This window comes from Opisthocomus hoazin, chromosome 15 (genome assembly GCF_030867145.1).
Source record: "Opisthocomus hoazin isolate bOpiHoa1 chromosome 15, bOpiHoa1.hap1, whole genome shotgun sequence".
NCBI lineage: Eukaryota > Metazoa > Chordata > Aves > Opisthocomiformes > Opisthocomidae > Opisthocomus > Opisthocomus hoazin.
This window is the reverse complement of record NC_134428.1, coordinates 22,790,371-22,810,142: the sequence shown is the minus strand read 5'-3', so window position 1 is coordinate 22,810,142 and position 19,772 is coordinate 22,790,371. Positions and strand designations below refer to the sequence as shown.

Here is a 19,772-nt window from a genome sequence, read left to right as displayed (position 1 = left end):
CGCCTCTAAATGCAACTTTACTTTGCTTCATGAACCAGAACAGACATGTAATATTATACTGATAGAATTGATTTCACAGATTATGTGTTCTACTTATAAGATCTTCACTTGAAGGAAATACTTCAGTAAGTTAAGCAGTGTGACTTGGAGCATATGAATAGGTGAGGTTAAGGGATTCAGCACTGGGGAAAACCAGGACAAAAGGATTTTTTCTCTTAAAAAAAGAAAATAAAAAAATCTAATTCACTATTAGTAATAGCTGGATATAAAAAGATGCTTAAAGTAACAGGAAATGTCTAACAGGCATCACAATCAGCATGGTTTTACATAGAACACAGCTTTCTGCAAGACAAAAGGGAAATTTTACTATTTCCTTGAAGAGCTTTATTTCAAACACATACCTGTAAGTAGATGTAACATACCTCCGAACTCTCAAATATGACAGCATTAGACAGAATTAAAAGAACAGTATGTGTTGCGAATTTTGTAAGGAAGTGATTACAATTCATCTACTATCCTGCTAGAAAATTAGCTCCAATTCCCTGAGATTAGAAGCTTCCCTGTAAGAAAGTAGCAAGAAAGTTGTCTAGCAAAAAGGACTAAACATCGAGTTGAAGCAAATCCTGTAACCGAAGTCAGTTTGGAAAAATCTACTTTGGAAAGCAATTAGGGAAATGCATCTAATGCTTTTTAATTCTGGCTTGTAATGATGAAATGAATGCTATATTGGCTGGGAAGACCAACCTTCATCCAAGGGGGCACAGCTTAGTGTGAGGTGTCTGCAGGCTGGACACGTCTTCTGGGGAAGAGCGCTAGCACGTAAGCTCCACTAGATTGCTGTGAAACACTAGTTAATTCATATTATTCATACAGATCACACCTGCTGATGATCATCTATAACTGATCACTCAAGGGAAAGAAAAAAAAAAATCCACACATCAATCCTAACAAAAACACACGAGCCTCCAACTCCTGTAAAATTACAAGGGGGGTAAAGCAGACAGTTCTGGTTTTAACTCCCACAGAGTAGCTTGTAAACTATTTCTCACCACACCTTTCTTCCCAGTACTTCATTACTTCAAGCTAGTGTATCTTTCATGATAGACACAGCCTTAAATCACTGGTCTTTGCTAACAAAATGCTGACTCCCAAAACTACACAATGGCCTACTGGATCACAAAAATACCACGATTCTGTCTTCAAGAGCAGAAAGAGATACTGCCGAGGGGGGACGCGGGAAGGGGGAATGAGAGCCACCACTTTGCGTGGTCCATTCTCCTCCTAGTTCATGCCTTCAGCACAGACAATCACTGGAGCAAGGAAGGTACAGGGCACATCCTTCCTTGCCTATGTATTCCCACTAGAACCCACACAGTTCTGAAGGTTGATAGGGGATTATTTTTGTCTCACATGAAGTTGTTCTTCTGAGAAGGGCCTTTTTACCTACGATTATGTTGAGTTTATTAGCTTATTTAAATCAGTTATTTGAAATATTTCACCAAAACAGGCTTATGCTCCTCAGTTGGGTTTTTTTCCCCAGCTACCATTCAGCATATAGGGTTATATCGACTATCTGTGCAGCAAATGCCACCAGAGTAAAATCCAGGCTTGACAGCTATTTTGGGCTGCTGGATTAGAAGTGTTAGCTGCATTAATGGGGCAATGAGAACAAAGTCTTCTGTGGCAAGGGAGTGACGAAACACCGGGTAAGTTGGTGCATCTCAGCTCCTCTGGAAAGTGTCTGCTGTTTGAGCAGCCATCAGGCAATACAGTTCTTCAAGGAGTTTCACCCATTTACTGTCCTCATCTCCACAAGACGGAAATTTTCAAACGCATGGGTTTTGTGGGGTACATCTTCTGCAGATGACACTATGCTGCTGCTGCTGCTGCATGAAGACTACTCTGACTAAGCTTGCTCTTGAATACAGAGAAGGCCACAGGGCTGAGGCGGATCAGCAGCCCTACCTGAATATGCTGCAGTAGTACCAACAACAGATTTCACTGGTATTCGAAGAAACAAATTTCTTTCAGTAAAACCTATGAGGTCAGCTCACCCAATGAGGGGATTAAAACTTCTGATATCTTGCATTTTGAGTATGTTTGAAGTTGTCATTCTCAGGCAGTAACATGAAGCATTTGGTGGTTTTGTTTTAACAAAAAAGAAAAACCATCATCATTAACAAATTTTTTCTTGTCTGGATATCTTACCGATAACAGCATTTTTCAGTAGTCGGGGAAAAAAAAATAGGATAACATATCAGGAAACACCACACTTAATACGAAGATAGATTTCTTTTCTTATTTGATTATCCGTACAAGCTATGAAATTTAACATTTCACAGACAGTACAGAAGCATAAAACAAAAAAAAAGGAGATGCTATCACACTCAAAATGTTTCAAAAGCTGAATCTTGTATTATGCATCTCCTCAAAAAAAAAAAAAAAAGACCCCCAGACCCCCTAGTCCAGTCCTTTCCACAGCCGCACCAGTACAAGAGTAACTGAGTACCAGCACAGCCACTTGCCCAAGGACGTGCTGACGGGGCTGCAGAGCTAGCACCTCTCCTCACCCTAGGAAGCATGGCAGGGTTTTCCTGGAGTGCTGCTATTCTCCTGCTGTCTCCATCTGGCACACCAGTCCCGCAGGGCGACAGCCAGCTGGCACAGCTCAGAACAGCCCTGGGGCTGCTCTAGACTACACAACGGAGCAGGCCAGAGGAAAACCAGTACCATAAAGAGCTAATTTACAAACCCATTATCCCATCACCCTCAACTATACGCAGCATGAGTATGATCTAGGCACATGCCCCGTGACCAGATGCTTTAAACCACCACCACCAAAAACGTTAAAACATCTTCACAGAGTTTGATTATAGAAGACAGAAATCTTAACTTAGAGATAGGCCTGTTTAAAGAGGGAAACAAGTGGCTCATAACTTGATTACTTAGAAAAACACTATTAATTTCATTAAGCCGTAATGTGAAAAGTGGATTTTCTGTAATAGCTGATCACTGATTACACGCATTCTACGCTCCCTGGTTCATTTATTTTTCACAGGGAAACTGGAGTAGAAGCAAATTATTTGCATACAGGAATAAGTTCTAATGACTGCAAACATAAGACAAGTTTCACATATCAGCCTCAGCACACCCTAGTACACCTGTGAAACCACGCAATACTTAGAGTAGCAGGTACAGTCGTACAACTGTAGCAGTAACAGGGCTCTACCTTCTCGGAACCTTTCAAATGAAGTTAGTATTAGCCACACTTCACAATAAAAAACACTAGTACGTGGAGCACATTCAAACACACTCAATCTGTCAGTGGCAAAGTCCAGAGGAAAGCAGCAGTTGCACACCAGCAGCAGTTGTTACTCAAACTGCCGTACGTAGCCTCCAAGCATCACCATTCAGGTCCTCTGCCATCACCCAGGCACCGCTCCCCTCAAGCTACCAACGCTACAGCTTTTTGTTCAACCCTACACAGACACATAACAGAGTCAATTCAGGTGAAATATTACTAAGAGAAAAAGAAATATCTTTCATCCTTATCTGTTCTTTCTGGTTCACAGCACAACTGCACGAACACGATGCAGCAAATGGTACGACAGCAAGAGCATGCAACCTAGAGCGGGTAATTCCTTAGACTGTTAAGGAAAGACACACATATACACAAGCCAGGGAGTTGGGTTTCATATTCCCCACTCGCTAGTCTTCAGTGATCACGCACAGAAAGGTCTAAATTTCACATCTCTTGCTCTCCTCTGCTGAATCAAGTATCGTCCTGTCCTGTATCTGAATGGCATTTTTGTCATCCAAACCATCTGCCAATTCCACCACATATCTGTGTCTCACTAGCACCCACATATATAGCTAGGTTTTAAATTTTAATTCAAGCTTTTAAAATTTGTCAGATTTGCTAATTTGCCTTTTCCTCCTTAAAGTAATTTTCTTGTGGTTTTTTTTTTTTTCCACTGCTTAAAACAACTTGTTTGCAAAACAGCTTCAACCTACAGGTACAATGTGCTTACAGAATTAAATTGCTTGCTTTATAAAGAATTGCTATAATGAACTAATTCTTCAGGTTACCACTAGACTGGAGTTCTGTTTTTCTACAGTCTGATTTTTGTAGTACGCAGTGTAACACAGACAAAAAACCCTCCACCTCCTACTGCCTGAAATCTTTTGATCAGGGCCTGAAATCTTTTGGTCAGGGCCTGAAATCTTGCATTCCAATTACGAGATGTCCCTGTGACCTCAGTCATACCAGGATCTCTCCCCTCAAGTCTCCTTTCTGTAAGATACTTAACTGCATGGATCAACAAAAGATTTACTTGGCATCATAAAGCAATTTCTCTAATGCTCCATGTGTATTTTTAATTTTTAAACTTGGCACTATTTCACAGATACACAGTGATATACTCCATGTAATTACGAACTCTGGTGCCGTTCCATTGCACTTTGTGATTGAGATCCCCTCAATTTGCAAACAAGCGGTTGACAGTAACTCTTCCACATGTGCAAGTCAATCAATCCTGGTAACCAAATCAATGCAGAATAATTACAAAGAGATGCAGAAAAGAAAGTGAATTTACTGGGGCAACAAACATCAAGGAAAGTTACAAGAAGCAGAATTACTGTGTGACAAGGAAACACATCACTAGGGGTAGTAATACAATATTATGCTGGACAAAGATCAATTGTAAGATCAATTTCGTTAGGGAAGAGCCTCATAACGAGAGAAGAGAGCCTTGTTCCTCTTCACACACATAACTGCAATAACTCTTGAAACTATTTTCACTGCCTTCCTCATTCTGTTCTCCACATCACTACTAAGATCATCCCACAACCAAAAACACAAAATGTAGTCACAAATGACCAAAGAATTGAGTGTTAACCATTCAGACAAACATATCCCATGATTGGCTTTTTGGGGAGGATGCTTGCTAAGAGAGTCAGTAATGTACAGGAGACAGGATCATATGAGAATTTCACCCTGGTTACTAGCTGCCAAGCCGGACTGTGATCCAGTTTAAGAAGAAAACTGGGCAGTAATACGAAGATAACGACACACAGCAAAGAAAAACATAAAACCTTAAGACAAATTTTGCATTTGTCCCTGGAGAGCACAGGGTCACAAAACCTCACCTAAGTGAGGTACTGAAATCAGTCAGCTATCTCAGCTGTCTTCACTCATGAAGTCATCACACATCTGCTGTGCAATAAATCTTACCTTTATTTATCAAGTCTATTCTAAAGAATGCCCCTTAAAATCTGACTTGCATGCAAGGACAGGACAGAAGCACAAATTATAATTAGACAAACTTTGTGAACTAACATTAGGAGGTTCGAAGAAACAAGGAGGGGAAGATTAATCTCTTTTTAAAAGAAAAACCAAACAAAACACAAATTACGGAGGAGAGAAGGGTGGTAAGGCAAAAATAAAGGTTATAGCTGCTGTTTTCTCTCCTTGTGCTGATACACACTGAAGTAACAGAATTCAAGTCTGTACTTTATGCAAAACAAAGCCCTTTAAAAACAGAAGTAAAACATACATATAAAAGCTATGGCAGTTAATTCATTAAGATGAATACAAATTCTATTTAAAAAAGACTACGTGGATGCATGAACTTCTGAGTGACAAGCAAGGCAATCACCACAAATGGAACTCAGTGTCACGCTGGTGTTTGATACTGCATCATCCCCACCACTTTACTATATTCAAGTACTACAGGCTTTTTCATGTGTTTAAGACAAAAATACTTTCTAATTTTGTAATCTTTCCTTTCTGGATTTATACATATTATTTTCTAAATTGTGAATTAACATATATATACACGGATGAAAACAACTTGGTTTAATGTACTAGGTCAAGAGCTGCAACACAGAACCCCAGATTAAGATGCTAACGGAAAAGAAGAGATTCTATTAATCTCTTAACTGAAATGTAGACCAATCACCACCACAATTTAATTCTACATAAATACAACTCATTGAATTTACGAATAGTTGTATTTTTACATCTTACGTGTATGTGCAGAACTCGGCTGTGTGTGCAAACCAGCTGTCACACTGCAAAAACAGCACGGTATAAGAACAAGACCACGTAAGCATAGTTAAACCTAGGCTCTTTTCAGTGCTACTAAGGCAGCACTACACATAGTGAGCTGCTCCTCACTACTATTTTTAATATGAGGATATTTAATATATATGACATGTTTAATGTCAGAATTTGTTACTGGACATCAGAACTTCCAAACTTCCATTGGCCTCAATATTTCTGCTAAAAAGACACTACATTTAGGTGTGTTGAAAACAACTTGTTACTATGTCTACCTTTTTTTTTTTTTTTTTTTGAGTTTCACCTTGTCTAACACCCAATTTTTTAATTCAGTGACAAATTTAGTACATTGTAGACCTTCACAGAAATATTTCACAGGGATATGCTGACATCACCACTGATACTATGCAAAAGGTAGACAAGAGGAGCCACGTTAATTTCAAGCTCCATTAAACACAGGAAAGGGAGAAGGAGAAATGAGAAAAAGTTACCTTTACCAACTTGGAAAAGTAGCAGAGACAGACATAAAAAAAAGTAAGAATTTTAAATGTGTTACATATAACTGAAAGGTTTTAAAAAAAAAAAAAAAAATCCCACACTTGAGCAACATTCTCCCGAGGTAGGGAACTGAAAAAAAAGTTGAGTATTTGCTGTATTTCACACACAAAAGAATGGGACAAGACAGACCTTACTGCTAATCAGCTACCAAGATAAAGCGAATCTCAGGTTACTCTGAGTCAACTGGTGTCTGGTAACAGTTCACTTATCATCAAATAGGTCTTGAAACAGATAAAATTATTCTTTTTCTTAAATGATACCAACATGGTAGAAGCTGTCGTAGCACTAAAGCAAACCACAGATCTTTCTGGAGTTGCTATGCAAGTTGCTTGTGTTCTGAACCAAACAGAACACAGGCTAATTTTGCAATGAGTAACTATTTACAACGTTGATTATATCACTAGCTAATGCAGCAAAGTTCTTACCTTGAAGTAAGCAGAGTGTACATAAAGGACTGCCAAATCAATATGTAAAAGAATACAACTACCAAGACAGAGCTTTCATCCAGTCAGAACAGATCTATCAGCTTCTAGAACTGCTTCTGCTAAGACAAGGTTCCAAATTCAGGCCTCTCAGACAACATATGGCTCTCCCTACGCTTCAGCACCGCTTGCTGACAACACAGTCCAAGAAAACATAATAAACTGTAACGTCATCATAGCATTTCACTCACTTAGCTCTACTGCCCATACGTTAACAAGAGATTGGAGATAGCTGCTCTAGGCAGCTTTCTGTCCAAGCCTAGAAAGGCTCTAACAACGATGGCTCTTTCCATGGCTAAAAAAAAAAATAAAATATTACTTTTCAAAAATATAGTTCTAGTAAATCCAGCAAAATGCATACAGGTCACCTTCAGATTGCCCTTCTTGCGCTGCCACCATAATTGAAATATAAGCAAGACATAGGTATTGCTTCAGTTTAGATGCTGCCACATGCTACAGACATTAAAACCACTTGGAAAGCTGCAAGAATACAAGAATTAAAAAACCCAAACCCAACCTTTTCAAGTAGCTATAAGCCAAATGAAATGGAAAGGTATAGGCACAAAAAAAAGCCCTACACCTACCAGGAAAAAAACTTCAAGAAACCATAGTTTGAAGTCAGTCACACATAAAAAGGCAAAACTACAGGTGCTAGGTTCAACTGAGAAACAAAAGCTTTTAAACTGAGGTAGTCTTTCTCTGGTTTAAAACAAATCAGGCACCTCTGCCACCGCTGGGAATTAAACTAACAGTTGCAACAGCATTTGTTACAAAGCAGGATCCCCAAAGTATGTCCCAAAGGAAAACATACTTTTTTCTGCTCAGTCTCAAGTAGTAGTAAGCGAGGAGAAGGGGAGTCAGCAATTCACAGGCAGACATCTTCCACTCTCAGTCAGCAGCATTTACCCGTTGATTTGTTACTCCAGTTACCAAGACAGAAAATCCTCAAATGAAAGAAGGAGAGTAGAAGGTTTGAAACTGATTTGAAGCTCCGGTTTCACGTTAACACTACAGATTAAGGCCTGAAACAAAAATGAGGATATCAGCTAACCTTTGTTTGGGGTTTAAAGCTTTGATGGCTTAAAATAAAGCCCAACAGATAGTCCAACAAATCAAACAAAGCCATTCCACTCTGGTCACCTTCACACTACTAGCTGTCATTCTAGTTTGAAAGCTTTCAACATTTTCAACATCGAGCACATAAGATAGTTGACTGCAGACGAAGTTAGAGAGATGCTACAACCGCCCCCAACAAACAACGTGGCTATTAGAAAACCTCGGCTGTTGATACAACTACAGAAAAAAAGAAGCCTTCTTGTCCAGCATATCCCTCTTTTTCCTTCGTCAGCTTGTGCAGATCCATCTTCTTTCTCTGCAACAGGGAACAAACAAAAGCATGGGGAAAACTGCATTTATTGTGCTCATCTGTCTCTCCATCCATATTAAAAAAAATAGAGAATGAAGTGGTTCCAATACAACTGCTACTCATGAGTGAGCTTCAATGACAGAGACCTATGTAACCTTTACATCAGACTGTGGGTGTTGACCTGAGAGAGAGAGATGAGCAAGCATTTGGGCAAGTCCTGATGGTTCAGATCCCACAACTCAAGAACTGCTGTTCACCACTGTAGAGTCCGCTGTACAAGACTAATTCCTAAGCTTTGGCCCAGAAACCAACGATTATTTTAAAAAACATGGCAGAGGATACAACATAGGGATTAACATCACTAGGAAGAGGAAGGCCTTGTATTATATCCTTCTTCGGCGACAAAGACATAGCTCAGTGAAGCACTTTCAGTCTGGCTTGTCCCACATATGCAAGGCTCCGCTGTGTATCAAGCCAAAATCTCATGTCTGGATCTCTCTCACACCAAAGATCGTGTCTTCGCGCCAAGAGGAAAGAGAACATTACCTTCAGCAGGTCTAAGGACCTTTCTACTCCTTAGATATTAAGAACTAAGGAAGACCGTTCAGTTATGAAACTGGAGACCTCCTGAACAATGAAGCTTGCAGTTGATTTTGACACTTCTTATGGGTTTTCAGGGAGAAGCAACACTTGGCAAAGAACATCATCCTTCCTGAGTGAATCAGACAGTTCACATAGGCAGCCAAAGCGGAGTATGCAGCTGAAAGAGATATGCTTCTTGAATTCTGGACTCCTCTTTCAAATTCTCCACAGGATTTGTAATCCAGAAGTTTGGTGCATATGCTAAAAACGTTAAAGAAAAACAAGCTAAGATTTCCTTACTAATTTAAGCAATCAAAACACCGAGCCTGAGAAGGCAGCACAGCCTGGTAAGATTCCTTGCCCATCTGTCATGGTACAAAGCAAATCGCCTAAGCAACACTTCCCTGTTCCTGGACAGGTACGTGGGGCAAGGCTCTAAGGGAGAAAGCAAGTGAGCAAGCATGCCTCAACAGGCTTTCGATGAGAAGTTCCACCATTAGCTTATCCTGCAACTGCAAGGTCATTCTAGCAAGAACTTGACGTCTTTAGACTGTGAACCACAATACTTGTGACCGAAAACATGACATGGCATTTATTTGCTAAGATATTACTAAGCTTTTTCTACTTTTAAAGTTAAGAAACAAACCAAAGTCATTTCAGTTATAAGTATCTATGAATCAATTATCTGTCAAATATTACAAGGAACGAAGGACTGACATGGCAAGTACATGGGGAGGATACCTGTGGCAAGGTCATCGTCTAGGAAAGAAAATGTTTCTTCCTATCTGAAAGCATCAACCAGTCTGGAGGGTCCATGTAAAGAGAGAATAAAAAGAAAAACAACAGAAGCTCTCAAACAGGAAGAAATATGCCAGAATGCGCCCGCTGTCAATGAGAGAGTACAGCCCCTGACAGGCAATTATTCTTTGATCTATTGGCAGAAGAACAGAACAAACATTCTGAAATTCCAGATAGGAACTTGTGCATATCACGACTGTGGTCATGATGAGCAGTTTACTTTTATCATCAAGGTCCTTTTCAAAGCAGTGATAATAAGAACCATTCAGAATGAGAAAGACAGTTTTCCTCCAAGGTGTACAGTCCAGTAAGACAGAATTTAACTGTAAATTCAGCTGCCCTTCAAGAACCAAAACCATTACTTACCAACCCCTAGACACAAAGATGCATCTACATGTCCAGTTGCTCACTGATGAGGACAAATAACTACATTCAGCACTGCAAAACAGATTTTTCTCATCTGTAATTCCAAAGGAATAAACAAAGCATTTTAAGTGTGACCCTACAAAAAAATGGAAAAGGCTGGCATGCATGGCTGGCAGCAGGTCTTTTTAGCATCCTCTCTGTCTGTTCCATAATTCCTGAATGGGAGGTAGTGGTGTCAAATTTAAGAACCTCTTACACAGCGCTACTTAATTAAGTGTAAGGTAATTTCCACATCAAAATATTCAAGGTAAAGTCCATGACCTACAGAAAGATGAGCTTTTCCATCAGCTTATTAAACAGATTCTAACTACCACAAATTAAATATCAAGATTTACAGGCCAATGTCCTAAAGCCAAGACGGTCAACCCTAATTTTGTGCCACTTCACATACAACTTAAGCCCTGAAATCTAGTTCCAACTTTTAATCACAATTATTACAATTTCAAGAGCCATTCTTCAGATTTCTTCCTCTACCCCTTTTCCTGTTCCATTCTTCAAACGTGACAGACCCGTTTTGTCTTTGCTTGGGCTTTGCCATCAGCAGCGCATTTCCCAAGCAAAGCCTTTCCCTGGAACAGCATGTACGACGACTGCTGCACTTCACTACTTTGGCCAAGATGCAGTGAGGTGAGGCAAGCTACAGCCTCGCTCCTTCGTGTGGATACAACAGTGCACCATGACGACAGCTTAAATCCCAGTGTAGACAACGCTTCAGAAGCAAAGGTGCTCCTAAAACCTTCACCGGAATTCCAGTATCTACAAAGATATACACATAACTACCTCTTGCTTTTGACTGAGAATTCAAGTATACGTTCAGGAGATGGCTTTCCAACTATGAACTGTGCTTTACAGCTATTCTATTCAAAACCCTGGTTGTCAAGCACACTGAACTGAGAGCTGGAGCTCATAAAAGCTTATTCGCAGAAAAGGTTCGTATTAAAAACAAACAGCAAACAGCAAGCAGCATTAAAATGCTCTTCCAAAGCATAATGCAGCAGGCAGTGTAACGCAGGAGAACAGACACTTTCTGCCCCCTGCAGTTTCCACTGCTATCTAGATTTTTAAGACAGCCTTAGGTTACCATTCCAGAAACCCAACAATTTACATCTGGCCATCACCAGACAGCCAAGACATTTTTTATAGCTAGGTTCATCTCACTAAATTGACCAGTGCTTCCCATTAACAATCAACTACATATGTCAAATGTTTTCTGTGACAAATGAACGATGCGATTGTCCTTGATCTTGCAACGGAAATCACCTTTTACCAAACCTTTAATTTGACCTCATCATTTTGATTAAGAACAAGAATCCTTACCAATAAATAGGTACTCTTCAGCAGTCAGAGCTATACTCCTAAAATATACAAATACACATACATAATAAATGTATATATAAAATATTAAAGGACAAAGGATTGCTTTCTAGTTATTGGACTATAAACATGCCTCCAAACAGAAAATATCATTTATCAAATTTTACATGTAAAACTGTAAGGCATACATATGGACAGAGAATTTCAGTAAAGTAAATTCCATGGAAGATGGTCTCACGCCCATATGCAGGAGAGGTAAGTACTGTAACTGCTGTTTATACACTTTCTTCAATCTTTATGAATATAGACTAGGAGTTTAATCCCAAATTCAGCTAGCCAAAATATTTCCCTGTACGTGATCATGTACTTCCTATGTGTGATCATTTCAGGTTGGTTGAACTCGGGAGTTCAGCTATTTTCAGACTGGTAACGTGCTTTAAAAAAAAAAAAAGGGGAAAAAGAAAACACAAATATTTTTAGCATGCATTTGGAAAACTGATGTTTTCCATGAGATGACAGATAATTTTGAAACAGTCCTGTTTTGCTTTATGAGCCTGGCTGTGCAAAGAGGAGGTGAGAACAGATTGATTACAATGAAATACTATTTATTTCCAGCTATTTTTCAAGCAATGATGAACACATCACTACCATCAGATATCAGAATAAAAATCCCAAACTGTTGCAGCATACAAATGGTATGCAGGTTACGAAGGATGCCCCATACTGAAAAAAAAAAAAAAGGTGAAGCGTTAATTTTGCTAATGAAGTTTTGATTCTCCCACATAACCCTTGGTTTGTATTTGTCTGAGACATCTTCCTACCTCACTTGTCCCTTTCTTCTTCCACAGCACATATATAATCTTTTCCTCCATTTAAGCTGTCAGTACTGTGTATTAAATACCAATTTGTATTTTGACGCACTAAAGGCTAAATAAAACCAGATCTTGACTAATACACTTCACAATATTGACTTGTAGGGGATTATAAAATACTGAAAACAAGTTTGACTACATTTTGCAGGGCTATCAAGTAACTAAATACATTTAAAATATGTTTCTTCTGAGATTCCACTTATTCCTGTTCAAGTAAAAACCTGGAAAATTGGATTGTCCTGAGAACATAAACTGAACACAGAAAAATGGTTAGCCACCTCACCCCTGAAGTGCATCTTTCATGCTCTAGCTCTATTATGAATAATAAGCTGAGCAGCTTAATGCAAAGCAACTGGGATCGGAAAGTTTTCAATGGGTTCCTTCACCACAGTCTGTGCTGTCCCAGGAAACAAGTTTTGCTACGCGTAGCTGTTGCGCTCCCCTCCTCAGTCACGAATACGACCACTGACAGAAATTTGCCAAGTCACTTGGAAGTAAAAACTAGTTGATTATTTTCTGGAAGCCAGCAATTAGTCGCACCGTGAAGAGAGAAGTCCTCCAGAATCACGCGTCTGGACAGGGATGTAATTTTAGAAGAAACATGGGGGAAAGTGCTTCTTCCCTCGCGTTTTGCCTCAATTTTCCAGGGATTTTTTCTTTTTTTCCCGGTGTTTGCCTGAGCAGTGCACGCCCGCAGCCCCCAGACGCTCCGGGAGCAAACTCCCCTCTCCCCCTCCGCGCTATCCAGACCGAGTCCGTTCCTTCCCCCCCTCCTTTTCCAAGTGGATTATCAGAACGATTATTTAAACGGGGGGGGGGGGGGGGAACAACAAATCAATAAATGAAGCCACGGCAGCCCCCTTTCCTCCGCGCCCCCCGCCGTGCCCCGGGCGGCCCCGCCGGCGCAGCGCTCCGCCGCCCCGGGCCTCCACTCCCCTCCCCCGCGCCGCCGCGTTCCGGGAAACCCTGGCTGCCTCCCGCACCTCCCGCGAGGAGGAGGAGGCGGCGGCGCTGCGGAACGGCCCCGCTGCGGGAAACCGGGCGCCAGGGGCAGGTGGCGGGGAGGCTCCGCTCTGCCCCCCTCCCCCCCCAACACCCCAACCCCACCCCGGAGGCCGTCGACGCCGACCGCTTCCTCCTCCCTCCGCGACCGCGTGTGGGAGCCCGGGCCCCTTCCCTGCCGGCGGGGCGGGGACGGGCCCCGGGGGTGGCCCGGGCCCACCTGCCCCCGTGGGGAGGGAGGGGAGGGGAGGGGAGGGGAGGGGAGGGGAGGGGAGGGGAGGGGGGGGGGGGGGGGCGGGGGACCCGTCCCCTCCCCGCGCCCGCGGGCAGGCCGAGGCGGCGGAGTGCGTGTGAGCGGCGGAGGGAAGGAGGGCGGGCGGCTGGGTCGGGGGAGGGAGGGAGGGGAAGGGACGGGAGCGCGTGTGGGGAAGGGACGGGAGGGGAAGGGGGGTGGATGCGAGCCGCCCCCGGTACCTTGCGCTTCCTGGTCTCGGCCGAGCCGCTCCACACGAAGCACTGGTAAATGGCCCGCAGGTTCTGCTTCCAGTTCTCCACCTTGAAGCCGGTCACATGGCAGCACCCGGCCGCCGGCGGACTCATGTCAGACCCCCCCACATCAATCCGCCCGCAGACGGGCCGGGCCGGCGGGCAGCGAGCCGGCCCCTTCCCCTCCTCCGCAGCAACCGCACGGGCGCGGGCCCCCCCCCCGCCCTCAGGGGCCCCGGCCCCTCACGCCGCCGCCCGCCCCGCGGCCTCCGCCGCCCCCGCCGGCTGCTGTGGGGGCGCGGGGAGCGGCTGGCACATAGAGCCGGGGCTCCGCGCCGCCACGGCCCCCCGGCTCCGAACAAAGCGCGGCGACGGGCGGGCAGCGCGCACTCCCTCTCGCCCGCCCTCTCCCTCACACACAAAGATGGGGCTCTCTGAGGCGAGGAGGAGGAGGAGGCGGCGGCTGTAGCGGCCGCTGCCGCCCCCGAAGTGGCCGCCGCTCCCTTCTACCTCATAGAGGCCGCTGTGGAAGCGGCGGGCGGAGGGGAAGGGGGGGGGGGGCGCTGGCGGCGGCGACCCTGGCCGCGGTGTGAGCGAGCGTGTGTGGGGAAGGGGGCGAGTCTCCGCCCGCCGCCGCTCCTGCTCCCCCAGCCGGCCGCCCGCTCGGCTCTTGTCTCTTTAAACCGCCCCCCCCGCCTCCTTCGTCGTCTCCTTCCTCCTCCTCCTCGCCCGCACCCCCCTCCGCCCGCCGTGTGCAATGGTCCGAGCCGCTAACTCAACCTAGCCCGCCAGGCCCGGAGTGGGACAGACCAACGGGGAAGGGGCGGTAGGTGTGCCCCCTGTGCCCCGCCACCCTGGAGGGAGGGAGCCGGAGGGGGAAGGAGCGCGACGATTGGTCCCCCTGCCTGTCACTCCGCCGCCGAGGTGTCCTTCTCTAGCGTCTCATTGGTTTCTTTCCCTTTCTTCTCCCCCCTCCACCCTTCCTACCTAGCATTTCCCCCTGCCGGAAAGGGGCGGGAAGGTCTCGGCCGATTGACAGGACATCCGGCCAACGGAGAGCATGGGCGTGGCCAGTGTGGCGAGTGTTGCGGCCGGATTGACCGGAAGGGTCGTCAATCACGTCCCAAGGTGAGAGGGGATTGGCGCTGGCCGGCTGAGGAGGCGGTCCCTCCCAGCAGCAGCCTGCGCTGTAGGGGCAGCGCTGCTGTCACATCCGCTGGTCCCGGCTGTTTCGCTGCTCCCTCAGTGATTTCCTGAGGGGAGAGGGGCGGCGGCGGCCGGGACGCTCCCCGGGGTAGGGCCGCCTCCCCGCCTGTGCCCCCGTGTTCTTGGCGGAGGCCCTGCCTGGCAGCGTTGGCCCCCGCGCCGGGCTCCTGCGCTGAGGGCTGTTAACGGCCGTTAGCCTCCCGCCCGGGGCGGGCTCCGGCGAGGTCAGCCGGTATGGCGGGACAGCACCAACGCGAGAGGCGGGCCCTGCCCGCTCCCGGTGGTCCGCAGGTTCAGAAGGCCGGGTGCGGCCTCGGGGCGCAGGTCCGGGTGTAACGGGCCCGGCGCAGCACCGGGGTCGTTGGGCTCTGGGGAGGAGACGGGCGCAACGCTGCGGTTTGCCCCGAAGCCCGCCTGTGGTGCCTCTACTGCCATCCTGCCCCGCCGGTGCTTCCACAGGAGAGAAACACAAGTAGTGTGGAGCCAGAACTGGTGTTAGTGCAGCTTTTTCCTAGAAATGACTATGTAAGGAAGTGAGGAGACAATCGCAGGCCAGGCACGCGGCAGGGCTGCACAACGGTAGAGTGGAGCAGGGGGGGAAGGATGGGAATTTTGCCATGACTGGTGAAAAGAGAGGCTGGGGGCTTTGCAGAGGCATGAGCCCTGGAAGGACTGTGCAACGAGAAAGTGGTGAAGTACCACCACATTATTTTCTCAATCCATTTCTCAGTACGAGCTATTTACACTCTTTCTCAGGAGCTATAACCTTGAAGTCTTTCCCTGGCAGACTTTTATAAGGCCCTCTCCAGTTCCCTGGCCTACTGCTGCAGAAATCAAAGACAATTGCATCCATCACCTGAGGAGCGAATCACTTCCCACTTTATTTAGAGGTGCTGCCATTTTGAAAAGAAAACAGGGTATCTGGTAGTACAAGAGACGTTTTTTCATGATTTGTGTGTAACCATAAGGTTTGGTGCCAAAGCAAGGAGGGAATATGGGGCTAGTGGAAGACCTGAGTTTACACCCTCCGACTGCGAAGCAGCAGCAGGCCACGCTGTCCTGCCAGCGTAGCTGTGTGCCATATGGGAGACCTCCTGTAATGGTGACACGGATTGTTCAGTCTGCCTGGCTCATACTGCTTGTTGGCCGCTCTCTGAAATCCCTCTTCCATGCAGTTTGGGGATTACGGCTCCAGCAATAAAACTAGAATTGCCCCACAGGAGGAAAAAAGGATGCCAAGAGACCTTTGCATATGACAGGAAAGGACCAGATTATCCTGCTGTGTACGCAAGCTGGTAGAGGTTGCTAACACAAGCTGGTAGAGGTTGCTAGTTGCACTGCTAAAGTTTCAGAAGCTTACACGCGAAATCTGGAGTAAGGCTGTACCCTCTCTTTGACCCTACATAATCACCAATTAAGTCATCATAGTGAGCGTGCAACCTACACTTCTTCTTGACAAGGTAACAGGAACTGGTGCTGCACATACTTCCCACGTTAACCCGTCACCCTCAGAGACATCTTTGACCATGACTCTGCAGTGTAAGGCTTCCAACCAGAGTCACCCGAGCGCTGCAGCTCTGACACCACCTGCTCACCCGAATGCATCAGAGAGACCATGAGCCGTAACAGGACTTCTAAGTGCTCATCCGTTCTGTGGGAGAAGATCCCTGCACGTGTGACACCTTCCTGATGCTAATGAACACAGTTTAACGACCCCGGTGTTGAGCACTTCCCACATCAAGGAACGGCTGGATGTCTTGCTAAGACAAGCATTCCCCACGGTCTGAATGGCTCTTTTATAAACATAAGAAACAGTATGAACCAATTAAGCTCTGTTTTCTCCCATGCTTGGGACAAGCTCCCTGATGATACCTACGTAGCTGTCTCTTTCTTTCCTTTGAACCCCGGATCAGAACCCTTTGCTTGCAGCACGCACAAAGAAGCTGAGACTCGCTAAATGACTTACATATCAGTACCAATGGCTACCTGTAGATTAGTAGGTTGTTTCCCTGAACTCTGCTGCTCTCAAAATCTCCCTCTTACTTTGTCCTAGCTCCTAAGCTGTTTGGAGCAGAGACTTCTCTTTTTTTCTTTTTTTTTGCATTTGTCCAAGGAGGATCAGTGGGGGTTATTAGGTGTTATAATAAATGGTAATAACTGAGCTAAAGTGAAATTAGATGTGAGAAGGCTCTCCCGGTGTTAAGAAACAGCCTCATGGATTTGGTGAAGATCCTTTTTTACTTCCACTAAGTCAATGTTAATATTCCTCATTCACTTCAGTTGTTAAAGAATTGTACTCTAAATGCTGCACACTTGTCATCTCTTCACAAATTCAATACCAAAGAAAATTCTTACATGCCATAATCAGCCATACTCTTCAATATCACTTTAACACCAGACCTACAGTAGACATATTCAAAAGACTGTCTCACCTAAGAAATGTCATAAACTGTTTTCAATAACCTTGATCTTAAGATCTATCAGATCTTTAGCAATGAAAACACAGCAGAAAATATAGATCTTTTACATTTACTAATCAAACCCTTTTATCTTCTCAAAAAGATGTACATAAGTCATGATGGCATTCAGACATGATCTGCTAAAATTAAGGCGGGAAATAAGTAATAAACATAAGTTATCTTGGATCTTTCTCATCCAGATACAAAAGAGCCATCAAAGGAAGCTACCGATTAGTTTTAATTCAGGTCTTCAGGCAGACCCTGGTCTCTGACAAGCTGCCTTTTCTCTGTAGCCTTAAAATTAGCTAGTCATCCACACCTAGTTTCCATCACCATGAAGCAAAACAGACATTAGCTGTCATCCTTTGGAAAGAAGATGTATGTTGCAATAGCACATTGACTGGTAGAACTTAACAATATGTGATATTATCTCTATGTGTCATTATGTGTCTCTTGTCGTCCTAGAATGTCATCCCAGCAAAAGCAGTGTAAATTCCCTTCTTCCTAAATACGCTGTAAGAGCTCTGGTTTTATGTTGCTGTAAAATGCAAAACAGTTTTCTAAAGAAGAGTTGCGAAACGTGCATGAGGCTACATGCCAAGATGCTGAGGAGAGGCAAATCAGGTAATATACCAGCCAGCAAGGATATCAGCTGTACTAGGGAAACTAAAACTTTATGGTCAAACATTCACTAATCCCACCCATAGTCTGCTTCACCAACAGCAAACCAGAGCAAGGTGTGGTGTCTTTGTTCCTGCCATTGTCCTGCTTTCTTAGCCCGTGTCACTGCCAAAGGCATTCAGGCTCTTCCTAGGTTCTCTGAGAAAAGATTCACCACCTCCTTCCTTCCTCTAAAGTTTCTCACTACAGGCTTCCAGAGGGAGTCTGGAAACTCATTGCTAGACACTGCTGTTAAAATAGTATTTTTGAATTTGGCTTTCTTGTGGCACTTGAGGCATCTCAGCTTCAGAATATAGCCCGTTTCATTCATTATTAGCCAAACAGAGTCAAGCTCTAAGGGTCTGGCTGCCCTGATGTCTGTAGCAGGGCAAAAGTACAAACACATTGACCTTCAGGAGAACTAATCCTTGTTTCCAACAGCAGAAGTTGTAGAGAGCGACCCCCCACCCTGTGAAAGCCGCCCAAACATCCCTCAGAACAGACGGAAGTTAAAGATTACCAGCATTTAGTTCAAGGTGGAGAGAACTCAATGGGATGGGTGATTAATGTCCTAATAACATCTAGTATTTATTCTATGCAATCTGAGTATCTACCAGTTAAACAAAACCCCTGATAGTACGACAGTCTAAATCCAAGTAGAGAGTTATTCTTATTCTGCAACAACCTGCTGTTACTAATCTTGGGCTTTTCTCCATGGCTACCACATCAAAACAAGAGATAAAGATAAAAGAGAGAACTTCTGCCAATGAAATTTAAGTCCATCTCTCTGAAAACATAGGATACCAAAAAGACAATACATATGTTCAATGCCCTGCAGATTCTGAAATTTTCACAGAGATTTCTGTGCCACTCTTTCATGCAGAGTCCCCATGTTTACTCAGTGTAGGGTGTGGTGGCGTTTGTCTTATGCAGAAATAACAAGAATTGCAAGTTTATAAACATAATCATTTTCTTTTAAGAAACACCTGCATTTGTTAGCATTTCCCTCTCAAAGAAATATTTCCTTTGGAAAAATATTGTTCTCTCTGTCCATTTCAAGAACAATTACAACATTTAACTATTCCTGCTCCCTGAGGTTTCACAGCCCACCACTTGAAGACCTTCTGAGGATGCAAGAAGCATTCTTTGGGGCACAACAAACCCACATGCAGGATGCCCAACCTTGACCACACCTGCCATCAACAGGAGCTGAGGCCCACTGTCACCTCCCAAAGGCAGGAATGTAGAAATTTAAAGATCCACTCCTAGGGGACATTTTCAAGGTATGGACATAACCTTTCAAAGATCTCCCAAGGTTTTCCTGGCATTTATTCTCTATAAAGAGAAGTCTCTTTAAGCCAGAAATCCAATCTGAGGTTCTTGTTATCAATGAATCATTTTGGAACCACAGTAAAAATCCACTCTAAAATAGTCTAGAAAAGAATGGCTCTTGAGATTTTTTGAGGCCAGCTCCTGACTTGGGGAGCTTGAGGCAAGCTC

The 19,772-nt window shown here is 44.5% G+C and overlaps 1 protein-coding gene across 5 annotated transcripts in view; it reads right to left on the bottom strand.

Moving 5' to 3' along the window:
* The window catches only part of USP22 (ubiquitin specific peptidase 22), a 113,554-nt gene extending 99,394 nt beyond the window's left edge, over positions 1-14,160 (bottom strand). For 2 of the 5 annotated variants that reach the window (XM_075436396.1, XM_075436397.1), the window contains exon 1: positions 13,936-14,160. In XM_075436396.1, coding sequence (XP_075292511.1) covers positions 13,936-14,061 — 126 coding nt within the window. In that variant the 5' untranslated portion in view covers positions 14,062-14,160. Of the gene's footprint in view, positions 1-7,912; positions 8,043-12,999; positions 13,132-13,935 lie in introns of those variants that run through there. The other 3 variants (XM_075436400.1, XM_075436399.1, XM_075436398.1) reach the window with 3 other exon arrangements.
* Between the last annotated feature and the right edge of the window lie 5,612 nt (positions 14,161-19,772).